General features: G+C 34.8%; 1 protein-coding gene across 4 annotated transcripts in view; it reads right to left on the bottom strand.

Annotated features, from left to right (window-relative positions):
- LOC150076724 (splicing factor U2AF 50 kDa subunit-like) overlaps positions 1–16,739 on the bottom strand; it is a 221,650-nt gene that overhangs the window by 126,092 nt on the left and 78,819 nt on the right. For all 4 annotated transcript variants that reach the window (XM_090385651.1, XM_090385648.1, XM_090385649.1 and 1 more), the window contains one exon: positions 6,801–6,949. In XM_090385651.1, coding sequence (XP_090241777.1) covers positions 6,801–6,949 — 149 coding nt within the window. The remainder of the gene's footprint in view (positions 1–6,800; positions 6,950–16,739) is intronic.

Here is a 16,739-nt window from a genome sequence, read left to right as displayed (position 1 = left end):
TCCTTTGCATAGTAACTAATATATATTTTCTTAATCTTAATTTTAGTCCCCATCTGGCTTGAAGAACGGTTCCATATAGGCCTTGAAACATAACCTACAAGGCTTTAGTAAACTGGGAATTCTGTGTAAATGCTTTTTACTTTTTAGTATATTTCCATAAAACCAAAATTTTGTTACCAATACATGGGATAATGTCTCCTCATTTAACATACTATCCAATTACACGTTGAACTCAACCAAACTCTCCCATAACAACCTTTAGCAGGTAATTTATTCTATTCATCTGCAATACATTGCCTGAATTGACTTCATAAGATCCAACACTATTTACACCATAAGATTTTCTTCTCTCTCCTATCAGTGAGAATATCCTTCACTCTTTCATTTTACTGATTCCTTCGGGGTCTTTTACATACCTCAAAATTAGATTTCCCTTAAGATGTCAAATTACCAAACTTTGCAGTCTTCACCTTCTAGGCCGGTGTTTCCCAACGTGGGTCCCATGCCCCACATGGGGGAAATTTGATTGTTTGGGGGGGGGGGGGGGAATTCAAAAATTGTTCGTCTAGAGTTTAAAACAAATGCCTACTATGATTTAACTTGTACAAAAGAAGAATTGTTGGTATCTCAATTTGAAATAAGCATTCGTTAAATGTTGTACTTTCTATAGAGGCGCACTTGAAAGTTTGGAGTAATATCAACTACAGTTTGCTCGGAGAGTAAAATTGCTTACTATGCCTAGTGAAGAAATAGTACGTACTGTATTGGATGATTGCTTATGGCATACGCAATGTGCAAGCAAAGTGGTTGTCTACTGTAGCCTACCGCAAACTCCGCTTGTTATGAAATAGGTAATTCCTTTCATACAAATGCTCGTTTGGGCGTTGTGACTGTACATTTGGATAGGTTTCGTGATCTCAGATTAAAATAAAAAATTACTTTGTCTGCGCACAGAATTATTATTAATGAAGAACTGTGATACACAATGGTATGTATTTGTCGTATATGTATATTTCTGTGGTCTCAGTAAATAAGCAAATAAGTCCAAAAACTCGAATTTGCAGGAGAGGAAAAATAAACTTCACACTCTCATATAAACACACATATATTCGAATATATGCTAAAACTACACTAACACTAAAACTACAATAAAAACTTACTCACGCTAAAACTACAATAACGAAGATATCTGCATGTTACATAATAGTAAATAATAAATACTTTATTATAGTGCACTTATCTCATTTTTGACAAATTAGACATATCTGCTTGTTCACAGAGACCACAGATTTAATAGCCCGAATTCAGTAATCTGTGTGATTTATTCATTCAAAAAGCATACTAATAATTAATTTTGATATATTAAAATAAAATTAAATTAACTTTAATGCATAGTTTATTTTTAGTTTTTGATTTATCTTATATTTATTTCTTTCAGTTTCACAGTAAAACGAGTAGTGCAAGTAAAAAAAAAAGTTCGTTAGTATTCAGAGGAATACTTAAAATTTGGTTTCATACCCGCTGTCCACAATCAAAGGTCACCTTTTTGTCTTTTATGCCAACAATGCTTGACCAACGAATCAATGAAGCGAGGCCATCTTGAAGCGCATTTGAAGGCGAAACATAATGCTCATGTAAATTCAGATTTAAATTACTTTCAAACTTTAAAGAAGAATTTTGAAAAAAGAGCAACATTAAAGTCTGTTTATTGCTCATACTGCAACTGTCAATCGTACGCTTGAGGCTCGTTATGAAATTTCTTTACTCATTGCTAAATCTGGGAAAAATCATATTATAGGAGAGAATTTAATCAAACCATCAATATCAGCATTTCTTAAAACAGTTCCAAAAAGATGACAAAGACGCGAAAGCTATGCCACTCAATAACAATACTGTTAGCAGAAGAATAGATGAAAAGATATTGAAATACAACTTGTTGGAAAGCTGAAAACAAGAAAATTCTCAGTGCAAATGGATGAATCAACTTTGAGAGACAGTGAAGCCGTACTGATAACTTATGTAAGATATATTGATAAAGGTAATTTTGCTGAAGAAATGTTATTCTGTAAATCATTAGAGAGCACCACTACCTCCAAAGATATATATAATAAGCTAAAAAATTACTTAGATGACAATAATATACCAATGAAAAATATAACATCTTGTGCTGCAGATGGTGCTCCTAATATGATGGGCAAGAAAAATGGCTGCTTAAAATTGATGAAAGATGAGAATCCAGAAATGCTTCTTGTTCATTGTGTTATTCATAGGTAAAACTTGGTAGCTAAAAATATTTCGCCTGTTCTTAATGAAGTACTAAAAACAGTTATAAAGTGTGTCAATGCTATTAAAGCTAATGCTGAATGTGAGCGTCTCTTCAAGCTTTTCTGTGAAGAACAAAATGCAGACCATGTGAGACTTACTTCACACTGAAGTAAGGTGGCTCTCGAAAGGGAACTGGTTGAAAAGATTTATGGAACTATTTGATACTATTAGTGACTTTTTAAGTGGCAAACCTGAAATGAAGCATCTGTTAACGGTCGATGGTAAAGCATTTGTGAGTTATTTAGCCGGTATCGTTGAAAAACTAAATATATTAAATAAACAACTTCAAGGAACAAATAAAACTCTCATCGATGCAAAAGCGAAGATATTTGGTTTCCTTACATTTATTGAATTATGTCAAAAATATATTTGTAACAAAAATTTTGAACAGTTTCGTTGGCTGCAAAAATGTGAAGTGACTGATACCACTGTACTTGTTATTGTCGATCATCTGAAAATTCTGTCCGCTGATTTAAAACAAATTGATTTTCCAACTTGGATGATGCAACCAATGTTAGTGGATTTGTCTTATGTATCAATACAGTACCAAGAAGAACTCTCAGAAATGCAAAATGATGAGTCAGTTAAAACTTTATTCAATATAAAAGGAGCGATGGCATGGCTTTGTGATGAAACAGAAATTAAATAACCAAATTCAACCAACTTTGCAAGAGAGCTATTGTTACTGTTTCCATCTTCATATTTAGCTGAATCTGGATTTAGTGCCATAAATGATTTGTTACTAAAGAAAAGAAATCGACTGGATATCACAAAAAGGGGAGACTTGAGACTGAAGCTGACTAAATTGGAGCCCAATATAAAATCTCTCTCTGCGGCAAGCATCAAGCACAAGGGTCTCACTAAATCTAGTGCACTCATCTAGAAGTGACTTCACATGGAATGTTGAAATTATTAAACAATTAAATAATAATTAATAAAAAATTAAAATATAATAGAAAAAAACTTTCATATAAATCATTTTGTACTTGAATTTTAGTTGTCTATTATATGTTTTGAAAATTTACTTACTGTTTTTTTCTTAATAATTTCCTAATGATTTCTTCCTAAAACCTAAGTCTTGTATCCTGAACAAGTTGTAATTAGGCTTCATTTAGGGAATAATTCGATTTTTGAATATAAAAAATATGTATATGTTACATAGGGGCATCAAAATTTTAGAAAGACTTAGGTGAGGCATGGTAAAAAAAAAGGTTGGGAAACACTGTTCTAGGCTATTCTTCATATCGACATCAATTAGCACCTCTCTCCCTCTCCCTCTCTCTCTCTCTCTCTCTCTCTCTCACCAATCTGGTGAACCCTCTCTATGCGGTTATTATTATTATTATTTATTTCTTTTTTGTGTGAAAAACTTTAGCTTCATCCCCCGCCCACACCCATACCAGCTTACAGGAACATCTGGATTTTTGTTTCCCAAGGTGAAAAATTTTATATTAAAAGCATTAAACTGCAGTTGACAGTTTTCAAACCATATCACAGGATATTTCTGCTTTACTTTGAAACCCTATCTAGAAATGATCCAAGCCATTTTGAATCTACTTGGCCTGGTTCAGGAAAGCAAAAAAATAAAAACAAAAATAATTAAACCACCTCGCACTCTCAGCTTACCAAAAAATAGATGGCATGGCATATCCCACCATGCAACTACTGGGGTTATGAGAACCTATTAATGGTATCTGCATTAAGTAATAGAAATACGGCTGATCCCCCCCAATGCTGATAATTCGTCCTGGAAAACAGTGTGCTAAGTGAGTGCCGTATTCCCAAAATGTAACATATGTATTTGTAAGTTGTGGTCTATGCCATTAGATATTTCTTAATCAATAATGAATGGTACTGAAAAGACGCAAATGTCATTCAAAAAATATTCAAAAATTTGTATATATAAAACATTCTCTGTTATATACATACATAAATGTGGTGGTAAGTAACTACGTTACGTATCAAAATTAAACTTAAAATGCCAATTAAAATCATAAATTTATTAATTCGATGACCATGGGCTGTCAAATTTTCTTAAGTTTGGTCTATTCTGAGTTGTACTTCAGCCCGATTCCTGGTAAACTAAAATGAATTTTACTTTAAAATTCCCCACAGTGTTACCACCCAACAATAACGTCAACCAATCCTTTGTTGCTTTGAAGCCTGGCATGTTTTTTTTCTTCTTTCGATACGAAACCTCTTTTAGGCATTCGTTTCCAAAAAAAATCCAGTTTCATCTATGTTAAAAATGTGTTGAGAAGTATAACACCCCTCTTCAATAATTTTAACAATCTCTTTTTTGAAAGTTTTGCTTCTTCTTGACCTGCACTTGAGACTTTTCTCTAGATTTTAAATCTCTCGAACCAGCCCTTACTTTAAATGGCTCCACTTTTTTTTTTTAGGTGAGCTTTCTTCAGATCATCATATAGGCTAATCACTTTTTCTTTAATAATATTTAACTTAATGGAATTCTGTGTTGGATATTATCTTCAATAAAATAATTTATTTATAAGTCTCTCCATTTCAATCGTAATAGCCAGCCTAGCCTTCGCTGTGGATGTAAAAAAAATAATTTTGATATCATATACTTGAATTTCAGGTAAGCTTTTTGACACTGCTGCACATGGAAGACAACTGCACAAATTGGAACAGAATGGTATTAAGGGTAAGTTGCTACAATGGATAAAACGGTGGTTGAGAGGCGGAAGACAGAGAGTGGTAATCAATAGATGCTGTGCTTCGTGGACTAATGTTATTAGTGAAGTCCCCCAAGATTCGGTGTTGAGCCCACTGTTGTTTTGTATATTTATCAATGATATTGATGAAGATATATCAGGCTACAGCAACAGGATCTAGAAAATTGAGGCAAATGGGCTGAGAAGTGGCAACTGAAGTTTAACATTGACAAAGTACTGCATATGGCTAGAAGTAACGCCACAGAAATGTAAACTGTGTGGTACTACATTTAGGGTGGTAGAAAATGAAAGGATCTGGAAGTAATTGTGCAGTGGGATATGGTTTTCTGAGCAATGCAGACACGCTGCCATAGCAGGGTATTATCAATGATATACAAGAATTTTGCTAGTAGGGAAAAGGAGGTGATTATCCCTTTGGCAATGGTCAGGCCATGCCTTGAGTACAAAGGAGGTGATTATCCCTTTGGCAATGGTCAGGCCATGCCTTGAGTACCGTGTACAGGTCTGGAGGCTTCATTTTAGGAAGGATGTAGAGTTGCTTGAGATGATACAGAGAAGAGCAACAAGATTAGTGAGGAGAATGAAGAGCTCCTCTTCTCAAGAAAGGCTTAAGTTCTGCAAATTGCAGTGGCTGGAGACTAGGCACCTGAGGTGATCTGACTGAGGTGTATAAGGCTGTGAATGGGTTGAGCACGCTGAATTCTGATGGGATTCTTTCTCTTGCTTAGATTACAAACCTGAAGTGCACAAATTCAAATTGAAGAAAGACAGTTGTAGAATAGATATCCTGAAATTTGCATTTAGCCAGCAGGTGGTTTTTTGGCTGATGCTACATAAGCTCATATGCTTGCTTTCTTGCATAACAGGCCTCCATTACTGCTATTAACCAATTTAGTTGCTTATAGCTGTCTTTCCCGTGGCTAAAATTAATTCTTATTTTTTATAATTGTTCTTACAGTTAAACCTGCCAGTCCTAAATTATTGCACACATCCACTTGTTGTTGAATGGAATCAATTCGCTTCAAAACGTCTAATTTAATTTTCAAATTCAGTCCTTTTCTTAACTTTGTAGTCTTCGTACTGTGTCCAGATGTTGTTGCTTTTTAATTCTTATCTGCCATTATTAACTCTTTGAAAATTTAACTGCATTGCATTAATAATGATACTACGTTCGAGTAAACTATTTGTTACAGACAATGTCTAACACTACTGAGTGACGACTAGACTTCGGATAAATGCATATAATGCAAATATTACAAGCAATATACTTGATTATTTTTTAAAATTTTGATCTCGAAACTACATAAAAAGTCACTGTACTGCAATTAAATTAGCGTGGGAGAAAATTTCACTGAGTATGGAAAAATTTTTCAAGTCACTGCAGGAAACATTTTAATGCTGTTTTGCTATTCATTTTGAAGCTATTGACTACATCAGATGAAACGATTTCATTAAACATGCTAAAAATTCAATCTGTAAGCTGGTAAAATAGCACTATAGTGAGTTGCGAGAGCATTACAGTGAGATAGGGGTTATAATATAAGAACAGAATTATAGTGAATCAGCATAGAGCAAACCACGTTATAACAAGGGTCTGCTGTATATTACTCTAAACTGTTTAAAAACTGTCATCACACCATATAAAATACAATTAAATAAGTATAGTATTTAAAATGAAGGCTATTAAAAAAAAGCGAGCCCCTTTAACTGTTGGGACTTCACTGAAGAATAAGTGTCAAACAACAGCTTATATCAATGAAATTAAATAAACATGCTTACCTCACTACAACCAAAAGGAATGTTGCCAACATAAAGTCGTCTAGCCTGTCTGCTAACTGTAGTTCCCACTAACAGTGGAACAACTGGTAAAGTAGGTAATGGAACAGCCTCTGGAGCAGGTAACACAGAAGGTGGAATTTGACCAACAGCTGAAATTATTAAGATAACAAATCAGAAACTCAATAATAAACAAAACAAAGAAAATATTTTGTTCACTTTGACATTTATTACATTTGTATTCATAAAACAAAATTTCCTTATCAAAAAGAAGAATTCAAAACAGCTAGGTATCACTGACAGGCCAACAGATGTTCCCAATTGTGAAACTGAATAACAGATATAAACACAGTGTTTCACATGATGTGGACTACTTTCAGTATTGATTCAGAACCTGAAAACAATGAAGTTTATATAAACATGTTTTCAACACTGAATGGTTATGGAGGTATGACTGTTTGAATTTTAAAAAAATTCATAGTATTTTTACCATTAAAAACCCATAATAATAAGCAATACATAGCTAATAAAATGTTTATTCACACTTAGATGTTTGCTTATTCTTAATTATTTTTCACCCTTGAAAAATCCATAGTTACCCTCTAGGTATTTCAGATCACAAACTGATAATGGTTTTTTCTCCAATGGAGACCTTGTCCCATGGCCTTACCCAGCCTTGCTATTTGGCACTGGTGACGGGGGGGGGATGATCTATGCAACTTATATTCCTATTTTCTGTGACTGGACTACTGTTTTAAATGTTTTGATTCTAATACTACTTACTCATATTGCATCACTGAAAATATTCTTATAGGAATAATAATAATAATAATAAAAAAGTCCTTTATTCATCAAAATGTTGTCCTTTATCTAAACCGTGGCTTTCCAACAAATGTACAGTCAGTCCTTGTATAGCACGATAGTTGTGTTCCTAGAAACCCTCGTGCAATACAAAATCGTGCAATATAAAAACAACAGGCCCTATGGGAAAAATAGGGTTAGGTGCCGACCAACCAAGATTGAACACACATTTGTAAACAAAACATTACCAAACTCAAAAAATTATCGTAATAAAATACGTAAGTATTTTATTATGACTATTATGTAATAAACTATTGCTAATGCTTTTGCTTCTATCGTAAGCAAACTCCTTTTTTCTTTAATTTTCTATCCAAACAGATGACAGCCGTTCCATCTCTTCCAATTCTTTGTGTCTTAATCTAATGAATTCTAATTACACTTTGAGTTGTTCCTGCTATGAAAGTTGTTTTTATTTTCTCTGCATTCTTTGTAATTCTTGCCTCATTTAGGGCTGTAGCACGTGCAATATCACATGGTCTTTCATTTCGCTCAAAGCGTTTCACAATTTCATATTTTTTCTCTATCGACAGAGGCGGACTGGCCATAAGCCTTAACGGGGAAACCCCGGTGGGCCAGAGGTCGATGTGATTTTGGCCATAAACGCTAGTATGAGGCCACTACAAATTTTCCCGGGTAAGAATTTTTGACCCAGCCCACCTCTGTTTATTGATATTGCTTTTCTTTTTCTTTCTCTCTGAATCTGTAGTGTCTTCACCAGGACGCTTCCTTTTCACACCTTTAAGTATTTCACTCATTTTTAGGGAATAAAGCACAATTACAAAATGAGGAGGCATGATTGATACACATAAAGCTGCATGCGTGTAGCAACTGAATAAACAACACTGTGAAGGCAGAGACACACTATGAACATCTCACTAGCTCACATTTTACTAAAGCACATTTCTGGGAGTTACTACCATAAAACAATAAAAACAATTTCCAGTTGCGTTCCTGCTAGCGGAATCTGTTATAAACTGGTAGTAAACTCGATCTCTAGTTGCATTTGCAATAATACCGATAGCTGGAATTGTGTTGGTTTTTACGTTATTATGGTGAAATGTGTTTCCCCTTCACTGATATAAAAAACAAATACATTTTCAGAATCTTCTCTTCATTCCTATCGTGTTGCGTTCAGTTGGGGTGATTCCGCGTTCGACTGCCATTTCTTGTAAACACAAAGGCGAATCTTGCATAAGCGAATTCGGTTCATGTTATATACGATATCGTTCCCCTATTTATAAATCGTGTATGATCGAATTCGTGTAGTGTAAACACGTGTTATACGAGGTCAGTTATATAACTGACTGTACTAAGGATTCTCAAGATAAAAAACTGTGTGTGCGTGCGCACGCACAAGACTTATCAAACGACCAACTTCATTTTCTGCATCTACTAAAGCTCATAAGACTAAGCAAGTTATTAAATCCAAACTAATCCAAAAACTAGGAAAGTTGCCTTTTGTCCAAATGATAATCTTCCATCCATGTTACATCTTTATTGTTCTGATGTATTTCATCTAAAGATCAGTACTTCTAAAACTAAGCTGTGTATCTCATTTTTAACAAAATTCAGATTTCCTGACAACACAAATCAATACTGGCAATAACCTAACCTCAATTCTAACCTTTCTTCTTTCTATGCATAGAAATAAAACTCTTTTTTTTTCATTCCTTTTTGGTACTACTTTTCTCCTAAAGCCATTCTCTCTTTATAAATCACAATACATATGTTTCGCATAACTGGCGTAATCTCCTAAAACTTTTTTGAAACTATTAACTATTAAAAGAAAGTAATCATATTAAATGATCCCTCTCATAAAAAGTAACTCCCACTTCCTATTGCACAGATTTAAATTTTACTGCATGGTTTTTCTATTTCCATGGGTGCTGTTTTTTCTGAATTACCATCTGTAATTTCACCACTTTTTTCCAAACAGTTTCCAAATGTGTAGCAGCCAATCAATGTGCACCTTCAACTTCAAACTCTCTAAGCTAACTTTTTTCTTTGATCTATCCCTTCTAACATTTTTCCCTTGTATTTCCTGAAATTACAATCTATAGAATGTCTTAATTTGAATTTGAAGGGGGGACATACAGAATGAAAAGGCATAGTTCATGAAAATGAAACAGGAACAGTAAATGTTTATAAAGGTATATACAAGACTGCCACCTGTCATCTCATTTACTCATTGATTTATATGGAACCATCCAAATGTCACATGAAGCCTAGCAAGGAATTAGAATAAATATCAGAAATGTAACTAACATTATGCAATATCCTACTTATAATTTACTTGATGGAAAAATTAATATTAAGTAAATAACCATAGCAAAGATGAGAAAAGGATATCTACAAAGCTATCAAGGTAGAAAATCATGAGATCAATGGTAGTTAGGTTTAATGAAAATAAAACGGAACAAATTACTCATTTATCTTGGGTTCATGTAAATAAAAAATAACTATTATAATACCATCTTCTTTACAGGGTGTTTAAATGTTTCTTTCTGAAGAACCAATACCATATTATTGAATAAATTTAAATAGCGCTCTATAACAATACAGAATAAATATCAAAGAAACTATACTAGACAAATCAAATCAGTTGAGATCTTTGGCCACCTAATAAGAGTTAAGTCACAAATTATTAGCACAGCTTAAGATGGGTAGGGTAACAGGAAAACAATTCAGTATACCAGAAATTAACTGAGAGGTATGTAGATGCACGGGACTGAAGCAACCTATTAAGAGAAACCTAAAATCAATGCACAAAAATTCTGCAGCCAGGCTCCACGAACAATATGCCACCAACAGCTGCTCACCATCTACCCCAGAAGGTTACTAAAAACTTAAAGCTGCACTTAAAACTTCTGATGTTAAATAGAAGCACCATGGTTATAATATACTGACAACATGACAACTATTGGCAAGTGCAGCCAAATAAAATAATTGGGTTTTCTTTTCTTTTTTACTTTCTGATTACAAAATAAAATTTGACTTGAAAACATCTGAAAGAAATGATGGCTATATTTGGCAAATATATGCAAGCATAAACAATTTGCAAACAATTTTATTTTGAGAAAATGAAGTGAATGTGGAGGGCTGGTGTATGTTTTAAGCACATTTTAGAATAAACTGCATATTTCATTCTGTATTTTTAACCTTCTAAGTATCTAAGTAGTCAAGTGACCAGATTTTTAACAGAGAACTAGTGACGTATCAAAAAAAAAAAAAAAAAAACCCTTTAGAATGTCTTTTTTTGAGGTGAAAAGACAATCCAAGACCATATGTTAAACAGGCATTAATAGAATAACATCAATGCAAGCTTTAATAGAAGAGTTCTGCTTAACATACGGCAAACTTTTCAATAACATAAAAATTTGGAAGCTTACCTTGGCTTTCAGCATCATGGAGAGAAGAACTTCATTATAAGAATACATCAGCAGGATCTTGCATAGTACAAATCCATTATTCCCAGTGAATTACAGCCACAATGTTAGACATAACAAAGGCCAATTGGGCAAAAAGAAGGATGCAATACAACCATGACAGAATAGACACTGTGCAATGATCTCTGTTGTGAGATCATATAGAATTGAAAGTGTTAGCTGGCCAAGGGATTAATCCAGAGGAAGAGATGAGTGAACTATCACCAAAAGACAATAAAAAAAAAAGCAAAAACCAGAATAAAAATAAACCTTCCACTTTATTTTTTTTTTTAAATCTAATATATACTAGTTTTAAATGAAACCAAATTCATATTCTTGAAACTTTAATTCGAAAAACAGAAGAAAAAAATTTTTTTTACATGATAAAATTCTGAAAGTATTAAATAATACTAAAAATTATCAAAACTAATAAACATAACTACTTTGTTCCTGGCTGTAGAAAATAACTTTGTTTAATGTAGAAAAGCATATCATCAGGATAAATATCACTCATTGAATGAATATCCTATTAATATCTTGTTCTGGTATTAATCTTTTCTTGACTATTGACATTTTCATATTTGAAAGGGGACAGAAAATCTATGTTTCAACAGAGATTTTAAAATGTGTGATTAAAGTCCATGTGTGGTTACCTTTAGTAATCACACATGCAGCTTCATTCATTATTTTTGCCACATTACTCTGACTTAACTGGAAAAACCACTGTTTATTTGAGTCATTTACAGTGCTTCCCAAGGCAATTTCAATTAAAAATTCAAGGAAAGCTGAATGGGATAAAATTGTGTTACAAATTAATTATTAATGTGACATCTTGTATTAAACACAATCTCCATGTAAGCATTACTCTAAAAATATTAATCTATTCCAAATTAAATAGTAATAAATAAAAGTAGTAAAACATTAAATGTGCAGAGTTGCTGGATTTAAGCACATTTTAGAATAAAGATTAGATTTAATTATGCCAATGTAATTGCATAACATTTAAAAAAAAGGTTTATACTCTGGAACCAGCCATGCAGTAAGAAGCATGCTAATTTCATCTGTGACAGCTAACAGTGAAATAGCAGTGAGAAATGGATGCTATATATCAGTGGGAAAACATCTGATAAGAAAAATAGAAAAATTACAATAGAATCTCTTAACTCAAGATCCTTGAGACCAAGCATATTCCAGGTTCTTGAAAATTCCAGTTTTTTTAGAGTTATCTACACAGACTAAGTACTGGGCAATTAATTACTTTTATTAGATAATACATTAGCTCTAATCCACCCCCCTCCCCACAATCTATACAGAATGATAATTGCCAGCATTAAGCCAAATGTTATCTCATACTGCAAGATTCTTCCATTGGGAAATATACTTGCTTAAGAAAAAAAGGTCATACGTTTGAATATTGTCTCTGGTATGGATGTTGCAATTGTCCAATATTTTTTAGAATGAGGTGTAAATGGTGTGATGTGATTTCAGTAATCAAATCATCTTAAAAACTAAATACATGCACTGTACTATTAAGTAGTATATTGTAAACTAGTGTCTTGCAAAATTAATGCTTTTTATATGTTGCAAATATACAGTAACAACAACAAACAACACAAACAGTCTCTAGGAATATGTAAAACAGAAAGAAACTGGTGTATGGAAATTATTAATAAAAAATAATGCATTAATATGACAACTGCAGTGCTTTTATTTATTTTAACCTTAAAGAAATATTTAAAAGGTGTTGGAATTTTGATGTTCTACTATATTTCATTATTGTAGCTGAAGAAGAAAATTATGGTTTCACTTCATCATTCATTCATTTGCACTCGTGCATGTGTTCCCACCCCCTCCCCCAGAGTAGGAAACTGAACTTGCATATAGTTTGAAGTATTTCAGAACACACTAGCAATTGATCTTTCAGTAGTCAATGATGGGGCTCAATGATCACAAAAGCCAATCTACATCTTTCAGACTACTGCATAATTCTAAATCAAAGTAGTAAACAATTCTTATCTTGTAATTCTGCAAACAATTGATTTTCACAGATAGAAATTTGTAATACTAAACACAGAAATGTTCTAACCATTCTTCGAGAATGCGTATTCTCAAAGAATGGTCTGAAAACTGCCTATATAATGGTTGCATCTTAGCCTGGAAGGAAGCAAACTGAAAAAAAAAAATCTGAGTAAAGCCTGAAAATAACTCTCAGGAGGGTACACAGCAAATGCTATTGATGAACCTTATCAAAGCAGTAGTTGGAATCAAAAACATTCTCTACCAGCAATACATCAGTGCCAATTGCACGATTAAGTTAAAGAATTGCAGTTTACCTAGATCGGTAAATTATCGAATCAAATGTGGTAACACATTTTCCCCATTGTTATCCAAAGATTACCATGTATTAGTAATGGAAATGATGCAAGAAAGCAACTCATACAGTATAGGAAAAAAAAAAAAAAAAAAAAAAAAAATATCACTTCCCATATCACCCATCCATTCTCTGTTCTCTAACGGGTTCCCTAGCATTTCCTTGAATTTATTCAAACTAGCTACTCAAACAAAACCATGTGGTTTTGTTCCAACAGCCTACTTGCTGACTGAAGGCAAATTTCCACACATTTATCTTACAACCAATCTTCCTCAATTTCAATTTATTGTCCCCTGAAGTGTGTAGCTTAAGCAAAAGGAAGGATATAATCAGCACTGAGCTTACTCTTGATTGAGATATTCAAGGCCTTGAATATCTCAATCAGATCTCCTCACAGTTGCTTAGTCTCCATGCACCTTAAATTTGCTGAGCCTTTCATAGTAAGAGCATCCCTTTGTTCGCCCCCCCCCACTAATCCTGTTATTCTTTTCTACACCCATCCAAAAAAATGACATCTTCCTGCAAATAAGGTTTTCAGACTTGTATGCAGTACCCAAGAAGTGGCCTAACCATTGCCTTATACAACAGGATAATTACCTCCTTATCCCTACTGGCAAAATTGCTGCATAGCGTTGACAAAATCCCACGAGTTTTTCTGGCAGATTGTCAGCTGCTCGGTGAACTTCATCTCACTGCTCAGTTACGTCCAGGTGTTTTCATTCTATCCTGAGTGTGGTACCACACAGTTTTTTTTTTTTTTTTCTTTTTATGTAAACCCCAAACGAGAGATATTAGAACCTATAATACTTAGTACCGTGCTTGGGTTGGAGATTGAGAAGACGAAAGAAGATATTTGTTGACATTGGACTTGAACTTCTGTAGACTGTAATTTTTAGGAAATACGCATGAAGGAAGGTTGTTTCAGAAAACGGCAGTTGAATGAATAAACGAGGAAGAAGAAAGGTTGGTTCTGTGAGTCTGAAGTTGTAAATGGATGTTGGCTGGTGGCAGCACGTCTTCGGACTGTTTTGAAAGAGAGGGCGGGAATTATAGAAGCCAATTCAGAAGAACAGTGCCCATGGAAGTATTTGTAGAAGAGGCATGCAGCAGAAACAGTACGTCTATGAGACAGCAAGTGGAGAGACTCTGTTAGAGATGAATCATTAATTAACCTAACTGCCCTCTTCTGAACGGAATCAAGAAGCCTGAGAGAAGTTTTGGGAGCACCACCCTAGATGTGGGAACTTTATTCCACAGCAGGGCAGATTTGCGATTTATACAGGGTTAGAAGCTTTTGGAAGAAAAGTAACGCCAAGAGCGAAAGAGAAAACCAAGTTTTTTTGATGCAGAGGAAGCAATATTTGTAATGTGCTTCTGCCAAGAGAGATTAGAAGTCAGGGTAATCCCCAAAAGAGATATACCATTTTGCCTAGAAATCAGAGTGTCCCTAAAGATAAGCATAGAAGCAGAAGATTCCTTTTTGCGAGATATAGGACAAGACTGAGTTTTAGAAGGGTTGAAATCAACTAAGTTGTCTTTGCCCCACTGGAGAATTACCTGAAGATCGGCATTTAAGGAATTGGTAGCATATTTTCGAGAAGTTGAAGCTGATTGAGCAGGATAAAGTTTCTCAAAATGGAAAGTGGAATGCAATGTGCTATCATCGGCAAAACTATGGATAGGATTTCCAGTCAATGAAAGAAGGTCATTAATATACAAGAGGAAAAGAGTGGGGGAAAGAATTGAACCTTGGGGGACACCAGCATTAGTGGAGAAGTTAGAAGACAGAGAGCCATCTACCATCACCCTCAGTGAGCAATCAGAGAGAAAACTGGATAACCAATTACTAAAAACAGTTGGCAAACCATAAGATGGAAGCATGTTTAGAAGACTTTTATGCCAAACATGATCAAAAGCCTTTGAGATGTCAAGAGCAACTACTTGTGTTTCACCGAACCTTTCCATTGAATTAGTCCATAAATGGGTGACATAAGCCAGAATATCACCAGTGGATCAACACTGACGAAATCCATACTGCCGATCGTTAATCAGACGGAAGGTTTCTAGGTAGTTTAAGAGTTGGCGGATAATTGATTTCTCCATTACTTTAGAAAGAGTAAAAGTAATTGCAATGGAATGATAACTGGATGGGAGAGATTTGTCACCCTTTTTAGGAACTGGCTGGATATGAGCAAATTTCCAAGCAGAAGGGAAAACACCTTTGGAATAAGAAAGTGAAAAAAGGCGGCAAAGAAGAGGAGTAAGTTCAGGAGCACAGGTTTTGAGAACAAGTGGAGAAATACAATCGGGACCTGGAGCTTTCTTAGCATCAAGATTCGTCAAAATCCTTCTGACATCCTTTTGACGGAAGACCAGAGGAGGCATTGAATGGAGCATGTTGGGAATGGTGGGAGGTGTTTTACCAAGATCATTAATACAAGAGTTGGAAGAAAAATGGGATGCTAGCAGGTCACCTTTATCTTTGGCTGAAGTGACAACTGAACCAACTGGTTTGGACAGGGTGGGAGCAGAGATGGGCAAAAGTTGCGGCCAATAGCTTTGGCAAGAGACCAGAATGCTCGGCTACCATTAGGACAAGAAGCAAGTTTTAGCTTGCTTCTTTTCTTGCAACTTTTAGCTTGCTACTCTTAGCCTGTTCAAACTCTAGTTTGGACTGATTTTTTTTTTTATGAAAACCCCAAACACGAAAGGTATCAAAACCTATAGTACTTAGTACCGTGCATGGGTTGAAGGAGAAGTATGGGGGGGAGGGGGTGCCCGAAACTTTGCTCTAGAGACTAAACATGGGTTTCACCACTTCAAGCCTCCAATAAGCAAAGTGGTGGTATTGCACCGGTTGATGAGAGTCATCTACCACCTAGTACTGCCTGGTAACATGGAGAGGCAGCATCCTCCTTGTGGTGTGGGCGCCACACCTTGACCCCTGCTTACTTGGTTCACACCTGGGTGGTCACCCACCATGTACTTGAGCATGGAGGTTATACCCAGGATTACTAACAGTCCCACCATCGTGAAGGTGCAAGCAGAGGATTTGGCTGTCACAGACCGTCTGGACTTCGCTGAAATTGGGTCCACTTGACTTGAGCGTCACCCGAATATCAGTTCCACCAGTGTTTTAGACTCCCAGGTTTGCAAGTACAGCTTGTTTGGCATATCTGAGAGAATGTCTGTGACAACCTCAAAGTACATTAATCTGGGATTACTGCTACCCATGTGAAGTACTTTGCATTTGTCAATGTTAAATTTGAAGTGCTGCTTTTCATC

Source organism: Mastigoproctus giganteus, chromosome 12 (genome assembly GCF_048544385.1).
Source record: "Mastigoproctus giganteus isolate SK-2022 chromosome 12, ASM4854438v1, whole genome shotgun sequence".
Taxonomy (NCBI): domain Eukaryota; kingdom Metazoa; phylum Arthropoda; class Arachnida; order Uropygi; family Thelyphonidae; genus Mastigoproctus; species Mastigoproctus giganteus.
This window is presented reverse-complemented; position numbering and strand designations above follow the sequence as displayed.